This window comes from Squalius cephalus, assembly GCF_949319135.1.
Source record: "Squalius cephalus genome assembly, chromosome: 13".
Classification (NCBI taxonomy): Eukaryota; Metazoa; Chordata; class Actinopteri; order Cypriniformes; family Leuciscidae; genus Squalius; species Squalius cephalus.
In genome coordinates, this window is record NC_137134.1 from 21,669,915 (window position 1) to 21,694,022 (window position 24,108).

The window sequence follows — 24,108 nt, forward strand, 5'->3', positions numbered from 1 at the left end:
AAATCACCAGGCTGGGAGAAAGTGAGAATGTGCTTACTAAGTAGACTATAAAAACAGTAAATGATAATGTCCCATCATTCTCAGTATGATGCATTAATTTTATAATCCCTCAGTGAGTTTTATCGACCGCAGTGGCTGTCATTCGGTGCGTGAGGTTTTTCCAGTGAGCAAGGAAAACGTGCCGTGACTGAAACGGCAAGCCATTATGCAAAATAATAAGTTCTTCATAATTGCTTCCACTCAAACAATAAAAAATGTCACAATAAATAAATCTCATCAGCCTAATGGTCTGTCGCATTGGCTGACAGGGTCAAGACAAATGGGGAAAAAAACACACCAGGAACAGATATAATGGATTACAGTGTGTTTGGTTGCTGGATTCAGTTATTTTTAACTGCATTTTTATTTTATAAAAAGTGCATTTATATAATTATTTAAATGAGTATTATATTTATCTTTAATTTATATTATATATATATTTTAACTTAAACATACTCAAATTCCGAGAGCAAAATATATATATATATATTTTTTTTTTTTTTTCAAAAGGGTACTTTAATGACCAATAAAAACAAAGGGAAATTTTTAAAATGTATTTATGAAACATTTACAACCTGGCCAGTCAAAGTGACAGCTCAAGTGCTATCTGAACGTTATCCGACCACTGAAAACATAAGATAATGCTAGGTAAAGGGGTCATTTGAGTGCTTTTCTTTAACTTGAAATCCTTGCTTTCTAACAACGTCATTGAGACATTCTCAAATTGCCATGCTTGCCGCCGCTAAAATCTGGATTACGAGCCCCTGGATTACGAACAGAGTATTTGAGTCTTAAAGAAATCCTAATCCCCGAGCTGTCACGCATGGAGTCACAAGTGTGTCTTTAACAGAGAGCATATATGTTTTGTTTTTGAAATGGCTACACATTTATTTGGGTTTTAGCATTTAGCATTAGCATTATCAGACACCACTTCTGAGTGATCTTTGACCTGTCTGGGTCGTTTTTTCATGATTTTAGAGGAAACGTGGACGCTATGCTACCTGTCGGTGTTTATTTGACTAGCTTCTCCTAAGTGACATGAATTTGCACTAAAGTATCAAGACACTGTCTTTGACATCAACAACAAAAGATGATGTGGGGCATGTTTTCTCCTCACTTATGATTAGCACACTTATTTTGCTACTCTAACAACACATGACTGTTTGGTTGCATTGTATTATTTGCATTTAGCATTGTTAGCATTGTTTTGTACCAAAACAGACCTTCAATTTTGAGTTGCGAAACACGGAAACAAGGTAATAGTGAAGGGAAAACATGTTTTGCTAACATTTCCTGTAGCTAATGGGAGGCTTTGGGTAGTAGCTGCCTGTTTATGGTGATTAAACTAAACCTCAGCAATACTCTTGGAAAACTTACATGCATAGCATGTCCCGAACGTCACACTTCCACCTTTAATAGAGTCTGACAGGCATTCTTCTTCATTGGATACAAATACAAGGAGACACTTAATGAGTAAATGGTAACGAACTGATAATTCACTCAATGTCAAGACCCTAAAGAGATTACCTGACTAATACAGTCAATGGAGGATGATGTCAAAACCTTACGTGAACCCTAATGTGATATGTTGATGTTGATGTCCCTGTTGTTAGGACACCGGATAAAAGATAAAAGGTAAAAGGTCTAACCATGCATATCCACAAATTTGCATGTGAAATCTGCGTCCGAACATTTTCAAGAACAAATCATCATTCATCAATAACTTTCCTACCCAACTTATTCTAAATTTACGGGGGGAAAACAAGTATGCAAATGTCTGGGTGGACTTACAAAAGCGTTACGATGAATTTCAAGATGAAATTTTATATATGATTATTTCATCTTAAATATAGTTCATTATACACAGTAATAGAGTAAGAAAAGTTGCATTAAGCTCAAGCTGTGAGGCTGTTGAACTGGTTTTTGGCGGAAAAATAGTGCGGAAAGCCCATATAATGAGGTGGGCGTGTTTATGCAAATTACCTTAAAGCCATAACATGTTGTGAATTAGATAAAAAACTATTTTGGGAGATGTTCTCCTGTGCTTATAAATACGAATTATTCACGCCATAATTAGTGAATGAGACCCAAATTTCTTTAAAATCACACAGAACATGCACATACATGTTATATTTTCAATCTCACTTAAGGAAATCTTGTTCAATCCCCGAGACAACACACATTTCACAGCACTCTGTGTCTCTGCCACTCGAGCAGGATAATGTTTCTCGAACAAAGAAGCTGACAGCGATAATAATCACATCTCCGTCTTCATCACTCACTCCTCTCTTCCCTTTCACCAGCGTGTTGGCAGCGAGATAACCTGACAGCAAATTGGCTAACGCAAAAAACGTGCAATTAATATTGGCAGAGCAAAGTGGCTGAAGCAACGCTGGGCGCTACTGTGAATTATTCACAACAATGTGAATAACACGAGGAGCATGAGGTGACGAACACTTGTCGACGGCTGGTGAAGACTAATCGCAAATGGAGCCATTTCATGCATTTAATCAGCTAGAGAGGTGCTAACAGCATAGCTTAAACAATGAACCCTAGCTGAATTTGTTTTCAACAAGCTTTTGTAGTTGTGGAGAGTAAGAATTAATCAAGGATTTATGTAAGGCAAGAGTGTTATCGACATACAACATCAACATGGCTGGGTTTTTAACTAATTCAATGCTAACTGCTACATGACATGTTCAGTATCTGATTGCTACATATATTGTGTAGGTTAATCAACTGTTAAAAGGGGGTCGATTTTGTTGACAATTTTGGGTTTAAATCCATCTGTCACTTCTTTGTTTTGAGGCATTGCTACAGTAGCGCATAGCGCTAACAATGCTATACTAAGGGTTAGTTTCTCAGGGAATGTAAGAACTAATCAAATTGAATGAAATGGATGTTGCTTTGGATTTTACATAAATGTAAATGTCACTGGGTAGAAGCTAGCAAAGCAGGTCATGTGAACCTAGTTTTAAAGATATATCTAGTTTAGACCCTCCAATCTTAAAATACATTAAACTGGCGGTCAAAAGTTTGGAATAATTAAGATTTGTTAATGTTTTATCATATTATATACATTTTAAAATATATTAAAACTGAAAACTATATTTCACACTATTAAATTCAGCCTCGAGCAGAAAACAATTCTTTGAAAAACAGTAAAAAAATATAATTATTCTAAACTTTTGACCCCCAATATATATATATTAATAATATATTATGCAAGGGAAATATAAAAAATACAGCTGTTCATTGTTAATTCATGCTAGCTCAGGTCCATTAAATATTAATAACAGATACAACATCTGATTTTAATAATGCATTATTAAATGTTGAAATTAATATTAGCAGAGATTAAAAAAAGCTTAGAAGTATTTTTCAATGTTAGTTCATGTTAACTAATGTAGTTAACAAATAGAACCTTATTGAAAAATGTATTTATTCTGTATTTTTAATGTGAAGAAATGTCTACATATCCTCCACACTTTTTTAGGGCACAAGCAATGCTTTTCAGAGATCTTGAAGAGTCTCCTCCAGTTTTTACAAGCGTTCCAAACGCACTTGAACAGAAGAAGGCTTGTCAGTGGTTCCAGGTGTTGCGTGTACCTCCGAGTGCAGGTGTGCTTTTATTCGCGATCAGTGGCAGGGCAAGAGGGTGTAAGATCTGATCAGGTCTGCATGATCTCGACTCTAACAAGCCTCACGGTGCACTGCAGATCCCCGCTGAGAAACACCCCCGCGCATCAAAAGAACAATCAGCGGGCCAGAGGGAGAGAAGCTGTGTGGGAGAAGGTGTAATTATGCTCAGATAATCACGAGTCCACAATTCATCTGCCAAAACATGAGCTTTCGCCACAAATCTCTTGGTACTGCGTGTATTAGCACAAGCTGAAACTATGTAAAAAATGAAATGTTCAGGAACTATTTCTACATGATGAAAATACTTTTGTTGATGTAAACTAATGTAACCAGGTGGATGTGGTCATATTACAGTAAATGTTATGACTAATTTAAATGTTATCAAAGTAAGCACAATTTTTGTTTACATTACAGAACCAATCTTACTGTATAAAAATATGAAATATATTAATAATAAGAATAAATAATATTATTAATAACTATAAGTTCATATTTTATAATGTCAGTAAATATTATTTTTTAAATTAATATATTCAGAATCATGTAAAGCATATTTTTCATTTTTAGTTTACATGGCAGAACATTCTATAAAAATATTAAATATAATTTTTTTTTCTTAATAATATTCCATTTTAAAATGAATAATATTATAATGTATAATATACTATTACATTTAATAATAATGAAATCAGTTCATACTTAATAATTTAATCTAAACTAATATAGCCAAATTGATCACAAGTTGATATTACAGTACACGTTATTTTAGTTCATTTAGAGTCATATGAAGCATTTTTTATTTACATGACAGAATATTTTGTAAATATATTAAACCTTAATATATAAAAATATTAAATATAATACTTATAATTATTAACAGTATGCAATTTTGAATAATAATGAAATCAGTTCATACTCAATAATATAATCTAAACGAACAAAGCCACATTTTCATGAGTTGATATTAGAGTAAATTTTTTTTAAATTTAATAAAATATATAAATGTTCGTCATATGCAGCGTATTTTGAATTTTTAGTTTACATGGACATGTATATTATATATATATACATATATACATATATATATACATATATATATATATATATATATATATATATATATATATATATATATATATATATATAATATTTATGAGTGATATTCAAATTATGTATTATATGTATTTATGTGTATAATTGTATATAATTATGATAAAAATAATGATCTGGTAATTAATGCCTAATAATTCCATAATTTGTGAGGAATTATCATTGGATTAAAATGTGTGACAGTCGTGCAAACAGAAATTAGATGCGTAAAACTAATTAACAACGTCAAATGAGCGAATTTGATTGTCACTCTCCACTGAACGACCGTGTAATTGAATTTGCATGTGCGAACGTGTTTGATATATGCAAAAAGCTTAACCGAATCAGGCCCCTGCCCTGTCTGATCTACGGGGGTTGGATGTGTGTGTGTGTCAGTGTGGTTGAGAACATGGGTGTGTGCCTCTTTCATTTCACACAGGGCTCATGGGTGTGTGCCTCGCTCTATAGAAGAACAGCAAACATGAGCCAGCGCTGAGGTCTGAAACCAGGCTACAGGTTACAAGGGTCCAAACATCACTAATTCGTCAACACTTGGATACTTGGATCTCGCTTTCAAAACCTGGAAATAAATAACAAAGTTACGATCACAAACAAACGCGAGGTCGCACACATCCCCACCCGACTCACATCTTCATGGCCTACTTGAGGGAAATGTGAGATTGTCATTGTTTCGAGTGACCGCAGGGCTCAAAGTGTCACATAGTCCCCTCCGTTGAACAATACGCTGCCTCTGTGTTTGTAAAAATGGCAGACACACTAGTTGCGTTGGTAATTCTAGACAGCGACATTCAGCTCTGGTTCCTCTCTGACCTTTAGGTGATGCTTTATGATCAGCTCTTTCTAAAACATGCTAAAAAAAATGTGGCGGAAACCTCAAACCCTCCAACTCAGAATGCACAGTGTGGGTATCACTGTCACACCAGTTAAAGAGGCATCAAAATAACATCTTACAGAAATGACGACTCTGTCGCTGCGTCCGATCCTTCACTACTATATAGTAAGTGAAAAACAGTACGCCAACAGATTTATGATTGGTGGTGAAGCAACGCAACTGATGCCGTAGGTCACAACATGGCGGGTGTAGTGCGTCTGAATTTCATTGAAACGAGACACATTCATACTATATAGAACGTACCTTTTTAATGGTCGTAAAGTAAGTTTCAAACCGAATGTAGTGCCTACTATACAGTATGCGATTTGGGACACAGTGTGTAACTAACCAGAATGTCAGTTCAACATTCAAACAACATTGTGTATAATATTCTGTGAAAATCATAGTTTGTTGTCAAAATATTGCAAAAATTAACATGCAATTGGATGCAAATGAACTAGTTCTGTCAAATCGATTAATCGCGATTAATCGCATCTAACATAAAAGTTTGTTTACATAATATGTATGTGTATACATTATTAAATAGTGTATATATTATAAAATGTATATATATTATATATATGTCTGTGTATATACTGTATATATATATATATTAGGGCTGTCAAACGATTAATCGCGATTAATCGCATCCAAAATAAAAGTTTGTGTTTACATAATTTATGTCTGTGTACGGAGTATAATTATTTTCTATATATAAATACACACACATGCATACATATATTTAAGAAAATGTGTTATTTATATATAAAATATTTATATATAATATAAATTATATATAATATAAATATATATACACAGTATATACATGCAAATATTTCTTAAATATATACATGCATGTGTGTGTATTTATATATAGAAAATAATTATACACCATACACTCACATATATTATGTAAAAACAAACTTTTATTTTGGATGCGATTAATCGCGATTAATCGTTTGACAGCCCTAATATATATATATATATATATATATATATATATATATATATATATATATACACACACACACACATATTTATACATATATATGTGTGTGTGAGTGTATAGGTACATATACAGAGACACACACACATAGAGACATATATATATGATATATATAAATTTAGATATACACACACATATATTATGTAAACAAACTTTTATGTTAGATGCGATTAATCGCGATTTATCAATTTGACTTACTATTAAAACTCAACATGAAATGTTGTTTGCAACTTATTTTAAGTCTGTAACGTGACATATTTCTAAGAGTTCAGTCAAATAAGGAAGATTCTGTCATCATTTACTCATCCTAATTACATTCAAAACCAGTATGACTTTCTGTGGAACACAAAAGAAGATGTTTTGAAAAATGTTCACGCTGCACTCTTCTATACAATGAGAGTGGATGGGGACTGGGGCTGTTAAGCTCCGAAAAGCATCATAAAACTAATCCGAATGACTTATTCCAAGTCTTCTAAAGCTGTGAATGAGGAACAGACTGACATTTAAGAGGTTCTTCACAGAAAATCCTGCTTGAGAGCCGTAGTCCCCATTCACTTTCATTGTATGGAAAAGAGCAGCTTGAACATATGCTATAAATATCTCCTTTTGTGTTTTGTGATGGAAATAAAGTCTAAGTAAAAAACAACACAACTTAAGTCATTTATATTTAGCCACTAACTTATAATGCATCTCATTTAAATAAACATGAACGCTTCAAGCAGACAAACACAATCTGGCCGTCAGCTTTTAAACGAACAACTTAATTCAGACGGTGTGAACAATGGATAAAAGATGACGAGACGGTCTCAAGCGAGACGGTGGTGGGCGGCCGGCGCTTGCTACATTTTCCTCGTCTCCCCCTTCTGTCATTGAGACCGCAGGCGATGACCTTGAGAATTTCCTCTCGGCCAATAGGAACTCTTTGTTTCTCCCAGCCTCTCAAATCTGCTGAGGATGCCAATGTATAATGCCTCAAGTACACTTATTACTGAAGGCGGCTGCCAAGGCGGTGTTGCGTTGATGTTTGTGTGTACAGTAGGTGTTTGTGTGCGTGTGTGTGGAATACAACGAGGAGGCAGGATATATATTGTACGGATATATTTACATTATCTTACAGAAAAAGTACATTGTGAATATTGGCAATGTTTCCTTCCTGGTTTGAGCTTTATTTACAAGTGTTTATGTGTGTGAGTGTGGCACATGTGCGATCATTTATCTCCTTTAGCTTCTTGGGCACACAGCACAATTAGACATATGCATCCCAGAGGAATTCTGGGAAGAAAAAAACTGGGAGCACATCATGCACTGATATAATTGCATGTTTACGCGAACTGATTTGTGACATGTTACCGGTTATAATGTGCGACCTGTCATCAAAAAGATGGCTGTGTCATAAATATTGATGGCAGATTTCATACTACCCAGCATGCATGGGACAGATTCACAACCTGCCAACATTTTTTTTGGCCCCTAATGGGAACATTAAAAATCCCTGGCTCCAGCTACGAGCCACTTGCTGACTGCACGGATTTCAGCCGCTGCCTTTTACTTGCAAATGACAAAGAAAATCATGAGACGTGCTCATCAAATGCCACCATTTACTGACCTCACTGCCCTTTGTGTATCTAATAACACCAACAACACTGACTAATACCAAAAATTGCAATTACAGGGAGGTTTTTTTTTACTCCTAGACTGCAACCCTGGGGAAAACCTACGAATCTGGTCGTCACCGTGTTCATCGTAACATGACCTACAGGGACCACATACTGTTGGAGATGAGCTCCAGCACACGCTCTTTCAAACCACATGGGGATCCAGACATCAGGTGGGTGTCTATATAAAACTGATGAATGAAACGAAAGGTCATTTTTAATGGGGAAGTCGCTCGTGATCAACACTATGCCAGGTGTAGCCCTGTTTCAGCAGTTACAGTTTCCTCTATTGTTCTGTTTGGTGGGGCGAGTAGAGCTTTTGTCTGGGACCCTCCATCTGTTCATGTGAACTTGACAATAAGAACATGCACCTCGCCTAAAATTAAGGAGCGTGTCAGGTGGAGAGACAGACAGAAGACAACAGGACAGACAGACAGACGGAAGTTAGATAGATATATAGATAGATAGATAGATAGATAGATAGATAGATAGATAGATAGATAGATAGATAGATAGATAGATACTTAATTATTCTCGTGAGTGTAGTCTACATAAACATAGTCAACACACAGAAATGTCAGTGTTGAATATGAATGAGACAGTACTGTACCTGTAACAATCCCTGATAATTCATACCTGATATCTCGGACTGCGGGACGCCGTTTAACGTGAAGCCTTTGCCGCTGTAGAACTGGCGCACGTCCGTGCAGCTCCGCGCTTTGCCGCCCGCGTTATCCGCAGACAGAGACGCGGAGACGAGCGACACGAGCAGCGCGACCGCTGTCAGATCCATTGTGTCCGGATCCAGAGACTGAGGAAGAGGATGAAGTCCACTGACGCTGATGCTCAACACTTCACACAGCGAATCAAAGCATCCGATTCTTCCTACAACAGCAGGATACTATAGTACAAATCCACTTGTTTAGGGATGTAAATGCACGTCCAGGTTTAAAGCCGGTGGTCCTGATGAAAGAGGATGCGTGTTATTGATCAGTCCGGTGGGGATCTGTTTCTGGTGCTCATGTCTTTACGCACTAGCCTATTAATAATGCATAACTTATAATATCCCTACAAGTAGCTACTGTAGTATAAACAGTAAATACTGCTGTAGGAATATCTGGTTAAAGCGCCCAGTACTGCTGCTGCGCGCTCCTGTGCTGTCTGTCTCTTTACTGTCCCGTTCTCACCGAACAATAGTGATGTCCGATTCGCGAACGAGTCGTTCTTTTGAATCGGTTCCTTTGAATGATTCGGACGAATCGATTCGCTTATTCATAGAAACAATGTATTTCGTGTTGAAAAACAGCTTAAACGAGATGGTTTGCTGGTCTTTCAATATGGTCTGACTGGTGCACAGACTGGGATAACTAGTTACGGTCAGTGAACTTAGGCTGGTTATAGATAGATAGATAGATAGATAGATAGATAGATAGATAGATAGATAGAGAACAATAGATGGATAGATAGATGATAGACAGACAGATAGATAAAGACAAAACGATAGATAGATAGATACCCTATACACAGACATAAAGATAGATAGATAGACAGATAGAGACAGAACTAGATAGATAGATTGATAGATAGAGACAGAATGATATATGGATATAGATAGATATAGAGACAAAATGATAGATAGATAGATAGATAGATAGATTTATAGATAGATAGATAGAAAGACAGACAGACAGACAGACAGACAGACAGATAGATAGATAGACAGAGACAGAATGATAGATGGATAGATGATAGACAGACAGATAGATACAGACAGAACAATACATACCCTATACACAGACAGAAAGATAGATAGTTAGATAGATAGATAGATAGAGACAGAACGATAGATGGATATAGATAGATAGATAGATAGATAGATAGATAGATAGATAGAGACAGAACGATAGATGGATATAGATAGATAGATAGATAGATATGATAGATAGATAGATAGATAGATAGATAGATAGATAGAGACAGAATGATATATGGATACAGATAGATATAGAGACAGAACGATAGATGGATATAGATATAGATATATAGATATAGATAGATAGATGATAGACAGACAGATAGAAAAAGATCGATAGACAAATAGAAAAAGAACAATAGATAGATAGATAGATAGATAGATAGATAGATAGATGATAGACAGACAGATAGATAGACAGACCGACCGACAGACAGACAGACAGAACGATAGATGGATAGATAGAATGATAGACAGAGAAAGAACGATAGATAGAAAGATAGAACGATAGATGATAGACAGACAGATAGAGACAGAACGATAGATGGGTAGATAGATATATAGATAGATGGATAGACAGACAGACAGACAGACAGAACAACAGATGATAGATAGAGACAGAACAATAGATAGATAGATAGATAGATAGATAGATAGATAGATAGATAGATCTTTTCGTGGATACATTTTAATATTCGCTTAATAAAAAAAAGAAATCTTAACAAAAACATAGTAATAAACACTGTGACTTGGGTAAAAACATTTGTTTCATAGCAGAATAAATAAATAAATAAATAAATAATTCGAAGAACATTTTGAGATGATGAATCATTTGAGTCGATTCATTGAAACAATCCGCTCGAATTTCGGATTTCCCAACATCCCTGAACAAGTCCAGCCCTGTGTTGGAATAAAAGATGAGGACTGGGGGTCCAGAGACACCTGCAGGAGGTAACAGACGCCCCCTGCCGCCTTCCCCGACAACTGGAACACATTGCATCCTGCATGGCAATTGATTTTCAGGTGGGATGTTAAATGGACGTGATCATAAAACTGATTGAATCGGTAATAGACTGAAACCGAGATGTGAAAAGCCTTTTATTTTTCAGTCAAAACACATCTAATTAAGAGCACTCAGATTCTCAGGGTTTGCTGACCGGGTTCATTTCAATCAGGCTATGGTGGTTGCACAGCGGCATAAAGAAGAATAATTATCTTTCACAAAAAGCGCACATTGCACCGCGATGCCTATGTTTGATCATATAGACGCGTGGGTGAAAAATAAAAGTGAGTCATTGACCACACTAAGAGAATAATAAACCTCTCACCTTTACTCAGAAGCAGTTTCAACGCCAAGTTCCCAGCATTTCTATGACAGTTGCCATATACTTTGTTGGCACAAAAACGTAGCAGCGGCAAAATGAAGGGTTTAACTGTGGCTGGAGACCAGGAAATGTTCATGACAGCTTAATTGGCATCTAAATAATAAGACACAGCTAATTAAAAAAGCAGCATGAATTACAACATGTCTGCTGAAAGACATGAAGACTCAATTGTGCATTCTGGGCGTGACTGGTTTATTGCAAACATCGCTCAGCTAGATAACAGAGTAGGCTATGTTGTCAGAAAATATGTAATTGATACATATACACACAGCTTTGCTACAGGAAAATAAAATATAACCCGCAGACGAGATGAAGAACGTGCTCAGATGTTGACGGTGAGGTGCGAAAATAGAAATGATTTCAATTTCAAAGCGCATGAGTGAGAACGCGAAAGGAAGAGGGAGAGAGAGCAAAAAGACACGTGTAGACTTTGAAAACATGGTATTTTATTGATCGATTTCTGTGCGAGCACTTACAGTGACAAATGGCATACGGCGCAGTCGGAGCTACATGGGAAATGACATTATTGACTCAAAACTCCAAAATATAAGTTTAAGACTGTGACGTCACGGAGAACTGTCAAAACAAACAATATATAGGAACATTTTGCGTCTAGAAAGTGTTAAACGCCGATGTTAGGAAGTTTCTACTAGAAATTAAGTATTTCATTATCCTATGAGTTAATCAAAAGCTGTTTTCATTGTTTTAAATGGTTATATGCACAACCCTACTATCATATAAACACTTTTGTATACATAGACTTCAGTATAAATATGTTAAATGTACAATTCGACTTTTTACAACAACAAAAAAGCCCTACAATTGCTCAAGCAGGTGGGTCAATCTTACAAAAAACTGTCATCTCCCTCTAAAAAATAAATAAAAAATACTTGTGAAAATGAAAATTGGCTTGTTTTTGAAGTCCATTAAGATTTTTTTTTGCATTATTTGTATTCCTTACATTATTTTCAGATTTTCCTCTCAAATTGTCAATACTGTAATGCAAAGAAATACAGTTTTCATTTGGGAAGAAAATATTTATAAATAAACTATTATTAACCCCCCCAACATAAATATGTTTAAAAATGTCACAATGCAAAAAAATCCTAATGTGGCTTCATATTCTTAAAATAATCCCCCCCCCCCCTTTAGAACTTTATGAGTTTCACCTGGATATACTGATAAAGGGAGAATTAAAACAGCTCTATCTTTAATATAATCCACACATACAATAAAACTTTATTCATACATTATATATATATATATATATATATATATATATATATATATATATATATATATATATATACATACGTATATGGGCAGCCTTCCCAGTAACTACGGCAGGAGGGTGTGAATGAACTCAGGATGTGATATGTTACTCTAAAATGTACCAAACCAGATGAATGTAATGGTAAATCCTCATTCAAAAATATTCAAAACAACGGCACTAAAAATATGACATTAAACCACCAAAGAAATGATGGCGGACCTCATCACACTTGCGTCTCCTTACACTACTTAGTAGCTACATAAAACCCTTTAAAACAGGCCAGAGCAAACGAATACCCAGTGTTTGAAGAACTTACTGATCATCTGAGGAGATCAGAAGACAAATGTGCAGACTTCTAAGGGCCTAGTGCAAATGCATGCGTGAATCGTTCAGTCTTTTCTACTGTGCGTCAGACACCATCGGGCCACAGGAGGAGCTGGATTATGGGTAAAAGAGCAAGAAATAGGACGGCTGAGATGGTTGGGATGTGGGTGACTCCTTTGGCGTGCAGGTCCGATTCGGGTCTGGAGTTGGGGGATTGGATTGGGATAAAGCCGCCCTTTGGTGAAATTCGTACATGGATTTCCTTTTTAGTGAGCACTGTTGGAAGAAAAATGAACAAAAACATTTAAGAATTAGGTGCGAATATCACATTTAAACAAGATACTCCAAGGGGACGTTTACACAACACCATTTTCAACTAAAAAGGAAAACTTTTTATGCGTTTTGTCCGTTTATTTACATGACAACGGCGTTTTGGGGGCCTGAAAACGCAAACTTTTGATAACAGGTTTCAAAGTGCACGTTTTTGAAAACGATGCCGTTATCATCTCTGTGTAAACTACAAAAATGCGAATTAGTGAAAACGGTGACGTCATGCACATTACGTTTTCATTCTATAGGCGTGTAATGTTTCTTTTCAAAGTAACATCGCCAACTACTGGCCTGGCATGAATAATTAAGCGTTTAATCGTTTTTGAGGATCCGTGTGAACAGGAATCGTTTTGACAACCTATAGTCATCTGTGTGGAAAAAAACCAAAGGAAAAACTTTTCCATTTTTAGTACATCGTTGTCGTATAAACCCTTAGAAATAAAGCTTCTTTATTGGCATCTATGGTTCCATTAAGAAGATTTAATTTCCATTGAAACTTTCCAGTTCACAAACTAGTTCTTTCCCAGCTAACACAAATAACTCCTCAAAACTTTGGCAAAGTTATGAATTCTAGTAACATTAATAGAATATGCGTTGAAAGTTACGGGGTTACGGGGGCATTAATAACTTTCTCAAAACACAAAAAGCACAAAAACTTTTGAACATCGTTCACGGATTGTTTTTCTGAAACATTTTAATTGGACGACCATCTTATTTTGTAAGATGACAAAAATAAAAACAAAAATAAACGTACTAGTTTGAGATGGTTCAGAGAACATTTAAAGGTAATTCCCCATAATGTTTGCAAAATGATAAAATGGAACCCTTAATGTTTTCACTATTGATCAAGAAAAACATTTAAAAATCTGGACGTTTTGAACGTTTAGTGAGCATAGTGTTTTCATAACATAATGGGAACATTACCATAATGTTCTTAGAACATTTGGTTAAAAAAAAATGGTTCTTTTAAGAAATTTTCACTGAAAGGTTCTATGGGGAACCAAAAATGGTTCTTCAATGGCATTGCTGCGAAATCCCCCTTTTGAAACTTAAAGTTTTTAGAGTGTACAATAAGAAGCCAATCCTCCGACAAAAGAAAAAGCAAATCCGATTTGGTTACAGTGACAAATGCGCTTTGCGCAACTACGCACACACAATAATGTTCTGGGTTGAACATATGTGCATTGCACAGCAGATGAGCAGGGCCATATATCAGAGCCAGGCTATGAGCCGAGAGCCGCACCACTCGCAGACACAAACCAACAGACGGCAACACATTAACGTGTCACAATGAAATGATGCATAGTGTCCATACGGACACAAACGAATGACTTCACGTGCGGATGTCTCGGCACAAAAAAACACACATTCACGGGCTGATGTTTCAGAGGCATTCGTTTACCTAATTTTGCAACAACAAATTTGACCCAGACGCAACAAGGCAGGGCGAGACGAAAACAGTCACACCTTTTCCCAATGAAATCCAACCTGAGATTCTCACACAATAGCCATTGTGCCAGTCGCACAATACACAAAGGGTTCATTTATTCACAATCACCATGAGGAGATCTCTTGATGCCAATTAAAGCAGTAAATGGATCCGATTCGTATCAGACCAGAGAGCGAACGCCCGCGGGCTGCTTGGCATTGACAGGAGAGATGTGTAGGAATGATCACATATGCTGTATGAATATCATGCTAAATATGCAGAAGTCGTGTGAAAACTGAGGATTCCTGCTGACGCTGAATGTGAGAATGTTGGAGGATCTACTTATTTAGCATATTGTATTTCCGTTTCCGCTGCACACGGCATTGGCAAGCCGCTATGGTGTTTATAGTTTTAAAAAGAAAACTAATGTATTTGTATGATTCAATGCTTATTACCTCTACTGTATGTTTGAATGTAGAAAAATGAGAAATGTGCTGAATTTTTGATTTTTTTGTTGTCCAAAAATGATAATTTAGGTTTTTTTTACGCTGAAGCAGGACATTCCATGATAGAATAAAAATATAAATGAAAATAATTGTACAACATAAAAATATAAATGAAATAATTATTTCTAAATACATAACATTTATAAATAAATGTGTAAATAAATATGCATATATACAGTATATCAAAATTTTAATTTATAAATAAATAAAACATAACACACTATATTGAACAATATATAAATTACATATTTATAAATATATTAATTAATATTAATTAAAATAAATAAATAAATGATTAACTAATTAATTTAAGTAAATAATACAAGATAATATTATAATAGTATTATTAAGTAATACAATGATACTATATTCTCAACAGGAATCCACTGGTAATATAAAAATATTCACTTTTAGATTAGTGAGATCAATTTAGACATTATTAGCTACAGTATTAGTAACAACTGTGTACATAAGCTGATTTTAGTCGGTCAGAAACAAAAAACATACGTAACCTCTGAACATAAAAGTTACCCCTGATGTAATTGTGAGAAGTTACTTTACAATACAATACAATACAATACAAAAGATTTTTATTTTTATTAACTTTCTATTCAAACAATCCTATTTTTTTTTTTAAAGCACGGTTTCCAAAAAAACTGTTATTTTAAATTGTATTTTTTTTCAAAATTTTACTGTATTTACTGTATTTCACAAGTCTACCTGTATGTGATTGGTCATTAGTCTACAAGTTACTTAGATGGTCTGTTCCTTTATTGGTGGTTCTTGGCCCGAATAAGCTGCAGTGTGGACCAGAAGTTATGCTGAAAGTCAAAAATCTGACAGACATCTTTATAGCTATATTGCACCTTTAAAATTTTGATTAGATGGATATGAAATATGTATACAGTTGCTGAATGCCAACATGCACTAACACCACAACGTATCTAGACTCATAATAGCTTTGACATGTGGCCACTCATTCATAAGACAAACGGCATAATTCCACCTCCGTAAAACCTTGTTTGCCTTCTGTCTATCAAACACACAGGTGAAGCATGACCACACATGACAGGAAGAATGATTGCATTTCAACTCTTTCCCATGAACCTCTAGCTGTTGCAGGAACAAGCCTCCGCAGGTCACATGGCAACTCCCGAGACGGCAGAGATCTGAAACTAGACGGCGGAGAGCGGTGGAGATCACCGTACTGAACGCCTCACAGAACACAGCCAACAGACTGAATACATTATCATGACAGTGAAGTGTGCAACGGCTTGCTTTGGCCTAGTTTTGCCAACTTCCAGCTGAGAAAAAATGACGAACGAGGAAAAAAAAATCGGAAAGTCTTCAAGACTTTTACTTGCCCTTAACTTATTTTGCATTTCAAAAGACTCTACAACTTTTACAGCTGAAGTTTATCTCAACACCTAATTACTGCTAAATAATATAACCTCCAATACATACATGACACGCTGCTGTGAGCAAGGCATGCTGCTTCTGTACAATATAGCGTACATGAATTACCCATTGCAGATCTATACAGGTGGAGCTGGGGAAGGTGGAGGGTTTCTTAAAGAGCTCATGACTATTGATACAGCAGAAACCAATCAGCGGTGCCCTATAGAGAATGATGTGAATGCAGCAGATTGAGATAAGGACCTATCAGTCTGCAATATCTAGAGTTTCATGACAGAACTGGATTTACTGGAAGAACGTTTGCTCATATCTTTTAGAGAACCTTGCTAGAACTTTCTGAGAATGTTCCTTTTTAACTGAGAATGTTTATAATATATTCTGACATACTACTCATTCTATTCCTACAGTATATCAATATATACTCCTGCATATTTCTGTATGGGTTGGACTTTACCTTCCATTTTTAGTGTGATGAATGATCAAAAAGCAATATTTTAATGTCATTATGTTTGATGTTAAGACATTTTTTCACTCAAAATTTTAAAAAAAAGAAGAAAAAAAAAGAAAAAAGAAAAGAAAAAAATCTGGCTCTGTGACAACATTATTGTGGAAATTGTAAACTAATGTTATGTAAAATAATAGTTTACTATTTTACTATATATTGCATTTATTCCTGTGATGCAAAGCTGAATTATCAGCATCATTACTCCAGTCTTCAGTGTCACACGATCCTTCAGAAATCATTTTGTTACAGTGTAATAATAGGTTTGTTATATTGTAATTAAATGATCGTTACAGTGTAATTATACAGTTGTAACAGTGTAATGTAATACATTTGTTATATTGTAATTGTACGTTTGTTACCGTGTAATAATACATTTGTTACATTGTAATTATGTTTGTTACCGTGTAATTATAGGTTTGTTACAGTCTAATTACATGTTTGTTACTGTTTAATTAATATATATAACAGTGTAATAATACGTTTGTTACAATGTAATAAAGTATTTGTTACATTGTAATTATATGTTTGTTAGTCTAATTATACATTTTAACAGTTTAATAATACATTTGTTAATGTGTAATAATATATTTGTTACATTGTAATTATACATTTGTTACATGTAATTATACGTTTGTTACAGTCTAATACATTTTTACAAAGTAATATGTTTCTTACAGTGGAATGATACGTTTGTTACAGTGTAATAATATATTTGTTATGTTGTAATTATACGGTTGTTAAGTGTAAGTATACATTTATTACAGTCTAATTATACTTTTTACAATGTAATATGTTTCTTACAGTGGAATAATACGTTTGTTACAGTGAAATAATGTATTTGTTACATTGTAATTATACGTTTGTTAAGTGTAAGTATACATTTATTACAGTCTAATTATACTTTTTACAGTGTAATGTTTCTTACAGTAAAAAATATGTTTGTTACTGTGTAATTATACGTTTGTTACAGTCTAATTATAAATTTTTACAGTGTAATATGTTTGTTACAGTGTAATATCTTTTTACAGTGTAATAATATGCTTGTTACAGTGTAATAATACATTTGTTACATTGTAATTATACGTTTGGTAAGTCTAAGTATACATTAGTCTATTATACTTTTAGTGTCAATGACTGTTACAGTGTAATATTCATTTTACAGTGTAATACGTTTGTTACAGTGTAAAACAATATTTGTTACATTGTAATTACAGTATACATTTGTTACAGTGTAATTATTAGAGATGCACCGATATATCGGCCAATAATCTGTATCGGACGATTAAAGCTAGTAAGTCTTGCTTTCAAATTCAGTACATTTTATCACAAAATTTGAACGATAAATGTCGCTTTAATGCTCTTAAATGTGATGTGACAGATTACTGTACCGCCTCAGTTCAAGTGACAGCGTGGAGTGTGAGTCTTTTCTTCCACAAATTATATCTAAAAAAACATTGATGAATATCATAAGGTATGTTGAAAGATACAGCACAACTTACTGAAACCCATATCATGACTCATGTAATCGCTCAATCTGTTTCTCAACCGTGAAAAGACGTCAATAAAACAGCTTGTGAACAATATCACTTAATGTTGCATTTAAGTTTTCCGGTGTTCACAGTTCATTTGTTGGTTAACTATAAAAAACAATAGAGAAGAGCTTATTTTCCATGAAGTGTTTAAGAAAAATTCCTTATGTGCAACTGAGTTGTATACAAACATTTCAGCTTTTATCTGAGTGTAAATATTATATCTGGAAATAAATAGCAGTTGAATATAACAGCTATGTTGTTAATTTTAACCTTCATTACAGTGTACCAAATAAGAGGGTTCCCTGTATAGTTTGCAGCATTATTTGGGAGAGATGATTTTTTTCCTTAAGAAAAATCAAACTATCGGTATCGGCATCGGCTGATATCATTCTGAATAATCGCTATCTGTTTTGGCGGAGAAATTCAGTATCAGTGCATCTCTACTAATAACCAAAAACTAGTATTTTGAAAGTCATTTTTTACATTAAATACTTAGACTTTCATTAAATTTGTGCATTCAGCGGTTTAATAAAGAATTTTGCATGATAAGACATAACGTCTAAAAGCAGACAGGGCACTATTGTTAACTTGTCTACCCACAAACTGGGTGTAATTATGTGCTGTACTTGGCAGTCTCTAATACTAGTGATGTGTATGAGAACAAAGACAAAGCATCTCTTTCATTCATTTAGTTTAGTTTTTCTTAAACTAAAGGTGTGAAAAGCAGGTGCAGAAATGTGATCCCTTACCAGCAATGCCAAATGCACACTTAGCTTCTGTAGCCGGAACGTTAGAAATTCTGCTTTCAGAGAATATAAAATTATGTTCACATACCGAAGAATGTTCAGAGCTTCAGTAAAAAAATTATAATATGGTTAATACATAGTAAATACATTTGAGTAGCTTTAAGGCAAGTCCTTTTAAGGCAAGTCAGCTTGGCGACCATCTTGAAAACGCCTCAGAGTTGTTATTTGCAAGTACCTGAATGGGGAAATACAAAAATCTACAAAACTGTTGGTCAAGATTACGTTCAAATAATATATTTCAAATACAGAATAAAATCTAATGACAAAGGTATTATAAATTTAGCACAATTTTTTTTTTTTTTTCAGGCAGATCCATGCAGCCAATGCGCTAATGTAGTTTTCCGCCTTAAACTATTAGGCGGGAAACTAAGCTTAGCACCACTAACTATAACAAATAAAAACACAAGCCTGATCTAACACTCTTAGATCATTAATATGGTCAACCACGTCAAAGGAAAGACATTTGTATTAAGAGCATGGCTAAAGGTAAGCAAACTTACTCTATTAGACACAATATCTGCAATATCTTCTACAGCTGGAGGATGAATCTGGTTTTACCTTTGGGAGTCAATCTAATCTTCCTCCCCTCTTCACCGTCTGTGTTGCTGGGGGAAGGGGGAGGAAAGCCAGAGGATCTGAAATTATGTTAGCATTAGCTACACTGACATCTACTTGCAAAAAATCCGGTTTGTTATTGTAACATATAAAAACATATTCATAAGCAGGTGCTGACAAACAGACAACGGCACATTTGCAGGAGATGAGGTCACCTTAATCAAAGTTTACCAAGCATGTCAGAGCATGTCCGCTCCAATGTCTGATGCTGGGAAAATAATCTGATAATTACGAACCCAGACACGCATGAGTGCCAATGCAGTAACATGAGTGCAACCACCAGTATGTGCCAAACAAACAACAGTCGTGATTTTTAAAATGTTTTTTTTTTCTAAGCAATTCATCCAGGACTTTGTATGTATTGTAGGCAGGTGTTGTCAGGAGTTAAAGCAAAAAATAAATAAATCTCGACTGAAATTTTTTCCTCGGGCAAACCCCATTCCACAGCCTATCACACACCCAGTTTAAGAGCAGTTTTTCTTTTTCTTGTAATTAGGAGTATAGTGAGTACATGCTTTACCTTCACAAATGAAATACTCAAAGAACATATGCATTTAAAGAAAGGCCATTTCTCATTGAGCAGTGTCATAAATTATTTGTCAAGGAGATAACAGATTCTTAAATATGAGAATACGTTTAAATGCTACCATGAATGATCCACACTACAAAATGGAAATGCAGAATGTTTATGTTTATTGTTACATTTCAATCAAATGCCAATGCAATTGTCCAGAGGCAACTGAGTAATTTATATGAGCATCAAAGATTGGTTTCAGCAACTTGTTTTTGGACTAATCTGTTCATTTAATGGTTAAATTGTTCACTCATGAAGACAGTCACTTGTCGCCACCTACTGGCTTAATGATGCAAGTTGCGCAAACACTCCCAATGCTGATACTAGTGAAATATAACATATTCGAGGACCATATACAAGTATGAATATTTATACAATACTACTATTATGGCATTATAATTAATAGGTGCTTGTGTTGTTAAATTGAGCTTATATTTTCCACTGTAATTAGCAAAGAACGTGTGTTAAATAGGAATACATTGTAATAATGTTAATCTCATGAGCACAGAATGCAATACCTGCTCTTACTCTCTCATCTCCATCACATTCTCTCTTTCTTCTTCTCGCAGTCTCCTAATCTTTAGCCACCTGTATATCTTATCTTCTAAAACTGAGCTTTGATTGATACAGTCTTTGCAAACTGATTGTTTCTGTTACTCGTTTAATACTTTTATCGTAAACAGTAGTTTGGTTTAGCTACTTACATCTTCGAAGGCCAGACTCGCACTATATGACCATTAACTGAAAGCGCGTCGTGAAGCATCGCGCTGGAATTCGCGCTCGGCTCGCACCTTCTGTGAACATAAAGCCCTAAAGCCTCCTTTGATTTGCATTTTTTCACCTTGCCTGGGAAAACAAGCGAGCGTTGTGATGGTGTCGCTCTCTATTTGGACGCACTTTTCGCGCATCTACATTTAAAATAACCAACGTAAGAGCGCAAACATGTGAACACCCCTTAAAGCAGCTCAGATGAAGTCGGTTAACGTGGCGATATGCAATATCATTGCAGCACCAAAGTAGAGTTAACATTAGGCAATTATTTCACAACCTTCAATATATGCATTATATGCGAGGTCCTGACCTCAGGGCCCTCAATGGTGGGTACGGCCCTGGACAAGAGTAAGATAGGATCATTAGATGCGCAATATATCGGAAGACATATGGAGTGGGTCAGACATGATTTTGACCACTTCATTAAGTTTTGTTTTGTATAAAGCCTTTCTATAAAGTAAATTTCGTTTTGGATAAATTGTATCTTAATTTTAATCGATGTTTCATCAATCAATTGCTTAGATTTAATAAATAAGAGGCAAATATAGCAGACAATATAATCAGGACATGGAGGACAAGCTTCAGCTTCCTCACTGACGGCATGACGTTTTCTCCTAGGATTTCCTGATACTTCAATGAATCCATCTTGGCTTCCACACGCTGCAGGTTTCTAGTGCCACAGGATGCAAATCAGCCCCAGAGCATCACCGAGCCCCACTATGATTAACTGTAGACAGAGTGTTCTTTTCAGCATACGCTTCATTCTTCTTCCTCCAGACATACTGCTGATCCATAGGGCCGAAAATAGGGCCTTTGTTTCATCGCTCCACAGAACAGAATCCCAAAACTTCTGTGGCTTATTTATATGATTTTGAGCACTTTTCTTGTGCCTTTGGGTCAGTAGTGGTGAACGTCTTGGAGTTTTGGCATGGAAACCACATGCATTTAGTATATGCCTTACTGTGCAAGCTGAAACCTTAGTGCCTGTTGCCACCAAGTCTTGCTGCAGGTCTTATGCAATCACTCAAGGGTTTTTCTGAACCTGCCTTCTCAGAAATCTGGTTACAGCCGTTGATAATTTCCTTTTTTAGCCCCGTCCAGGTAGTGTAACCACTGTTCCTTGAACTTTAAGCTTGCGAACTATGCTTCCAACGGTGTCTCTAGGAACATAGTACCTTCGCTATCTTTTTGTATTCTGTTCCTTGTTTGTGAAGGGCGATGATACCTTCCCTTTTTGGGGACTTTTTGGACCATTTTTTGTCTTAGCCATATCTCTAACATGCATTCAAACATGACACAACAAACCTAGCCAGTTCAGATATTTCATGTGTTCTAGCTCAAGCACACCTGGTGCAACTATTGAAGCCCTTGATTAGTTGCATCAGGTGTGCTTGAGACAACAAGGGTTGAATAATTTCGATTACAACTATATATATAAATATATCTATAAATATTACTACCTGAGGGCACTGTTCGATAAATAAATAAATAAAAACTCACCTCTAAAATTACGTTTAGAAATGATTAAGTTCACCTGATATCATGAATATCGTACTTGTAATGCCAATTCTGGCATTTAACATTGACTTTTCATGACCCAATCAATTGCTAATAGATCAAATTAGATCCCATCCTCATTTTTTTCAACTCAAACCTCTTTTTTCACTCATATCATGTAATTAAAATAAGAATCCCATGGTGTTGTGCTAAAAGTGAAGATCATTTGCATAAAAGACAAATTCGGGTCACACACACACATACACACAGCCTCTGGTATTGTTTGACCTTCACTAGAGGCTTGAGGTTGGGGGTGTAAAGGTATCTATCGCGGTCCTTCTTGAATCAGTAATGAGTCCTTCATTACCCAAGCCACGATTCCCAAGAGATGATTGTGGCAGCAGACCCAACACACACCCGCTTAAATGCAACTCTAACCCAGACCGCCGCAAAAAGCAAACACACACTCTCTTTTGTAATTTATCCTTGCACATTAACAGCATTAATGGATATATTAAGCTGGAGTGATCTTCTTCACGGAGCTCTTGAGTTGGCAGATTGAATAATGAGCCCTCGCTCACTCTCAACAACAGTGATTCAATAGCGACGGTGTAGATGTCACTTAATTAATCAAAGGAAAGCTGGGGAGAATGGAGGACGGTCTAGTGGCCAGAACAATCAGAGTCCTTCATTTTGGCTTTGACTCTTTTATTGCCACACGACTCGGCCTGTTAAGCAACATACAGTAGACTTATTACAAGGACAGTCCCATTGGAGAAACCTAGGGTTGTGTGTTGCTCAAGGGCGCGATGATGAAATTTCATGGATCACCCTGGCAAGATGCAAGCCTACAACCTTTCGGGTATTGTCCTAAAATTTCAACCCTACACAAGTGATCCTACATTGCCAAAGTAGTAATGTGGTCTATGCATCAAAATATAAAAAGGGTAAATAAGCATTATATATACACTCACCTAAAGGATTATTAGGAACACCTGTTCAATTTCTCATTAATGCAATTATCTAATCAACCAATCACATGGCAGTCGCTTCAATGCATTTAGGGGTG

The 24,108-nt window shown here is 35.5% G+C and overlaps 2 protein-coding genes across 2 annotated transcripts in view; both read right to left on the reverse strand.

The window, feature by feature from the left end:
• Nucleotides 1–9,528, reverse strand: part of gpc1a (glypican 1a) — a 28,799-nt gene extending 19,271 nt beyond the window's left edge. The window contains exon 1 of the mRNA XM_079891579.1: nucleotides 8,960–9,528. Coding sequence (XP_079747705.1) covers nucleotides 8,960–9,116 — 157 coding nt within the window. The 5' untranslated portion in view covers nucleotides 9,117–9,528. The remainder of the gene's footprint in view (nucleotides 1–8,959) is intronic.
• A 3,228-nt stretch (nucleotides 9,529–12,756) lies between these two features.
• The window catches only part of gpc5b (glypican 5b), a 42,658-nt gene continuing 31,306 nt past the window's right edge, over nucleotides 12,757–24,108 (reverse strand). Inside the window, exon 9 of the mRNA XM_079891578.1 lies at nucleotides 12,757–13,334. Within this exon, the coding sequence (XP_079747704.1) occupies nucleotides 13,144–13,334 (191 nt within the window). The 3' untranslated portion in view covers nucleotides 12,757–13,143. The remainder of the gene's footprint in view (nucleotides 13,335–24,108) is intronic.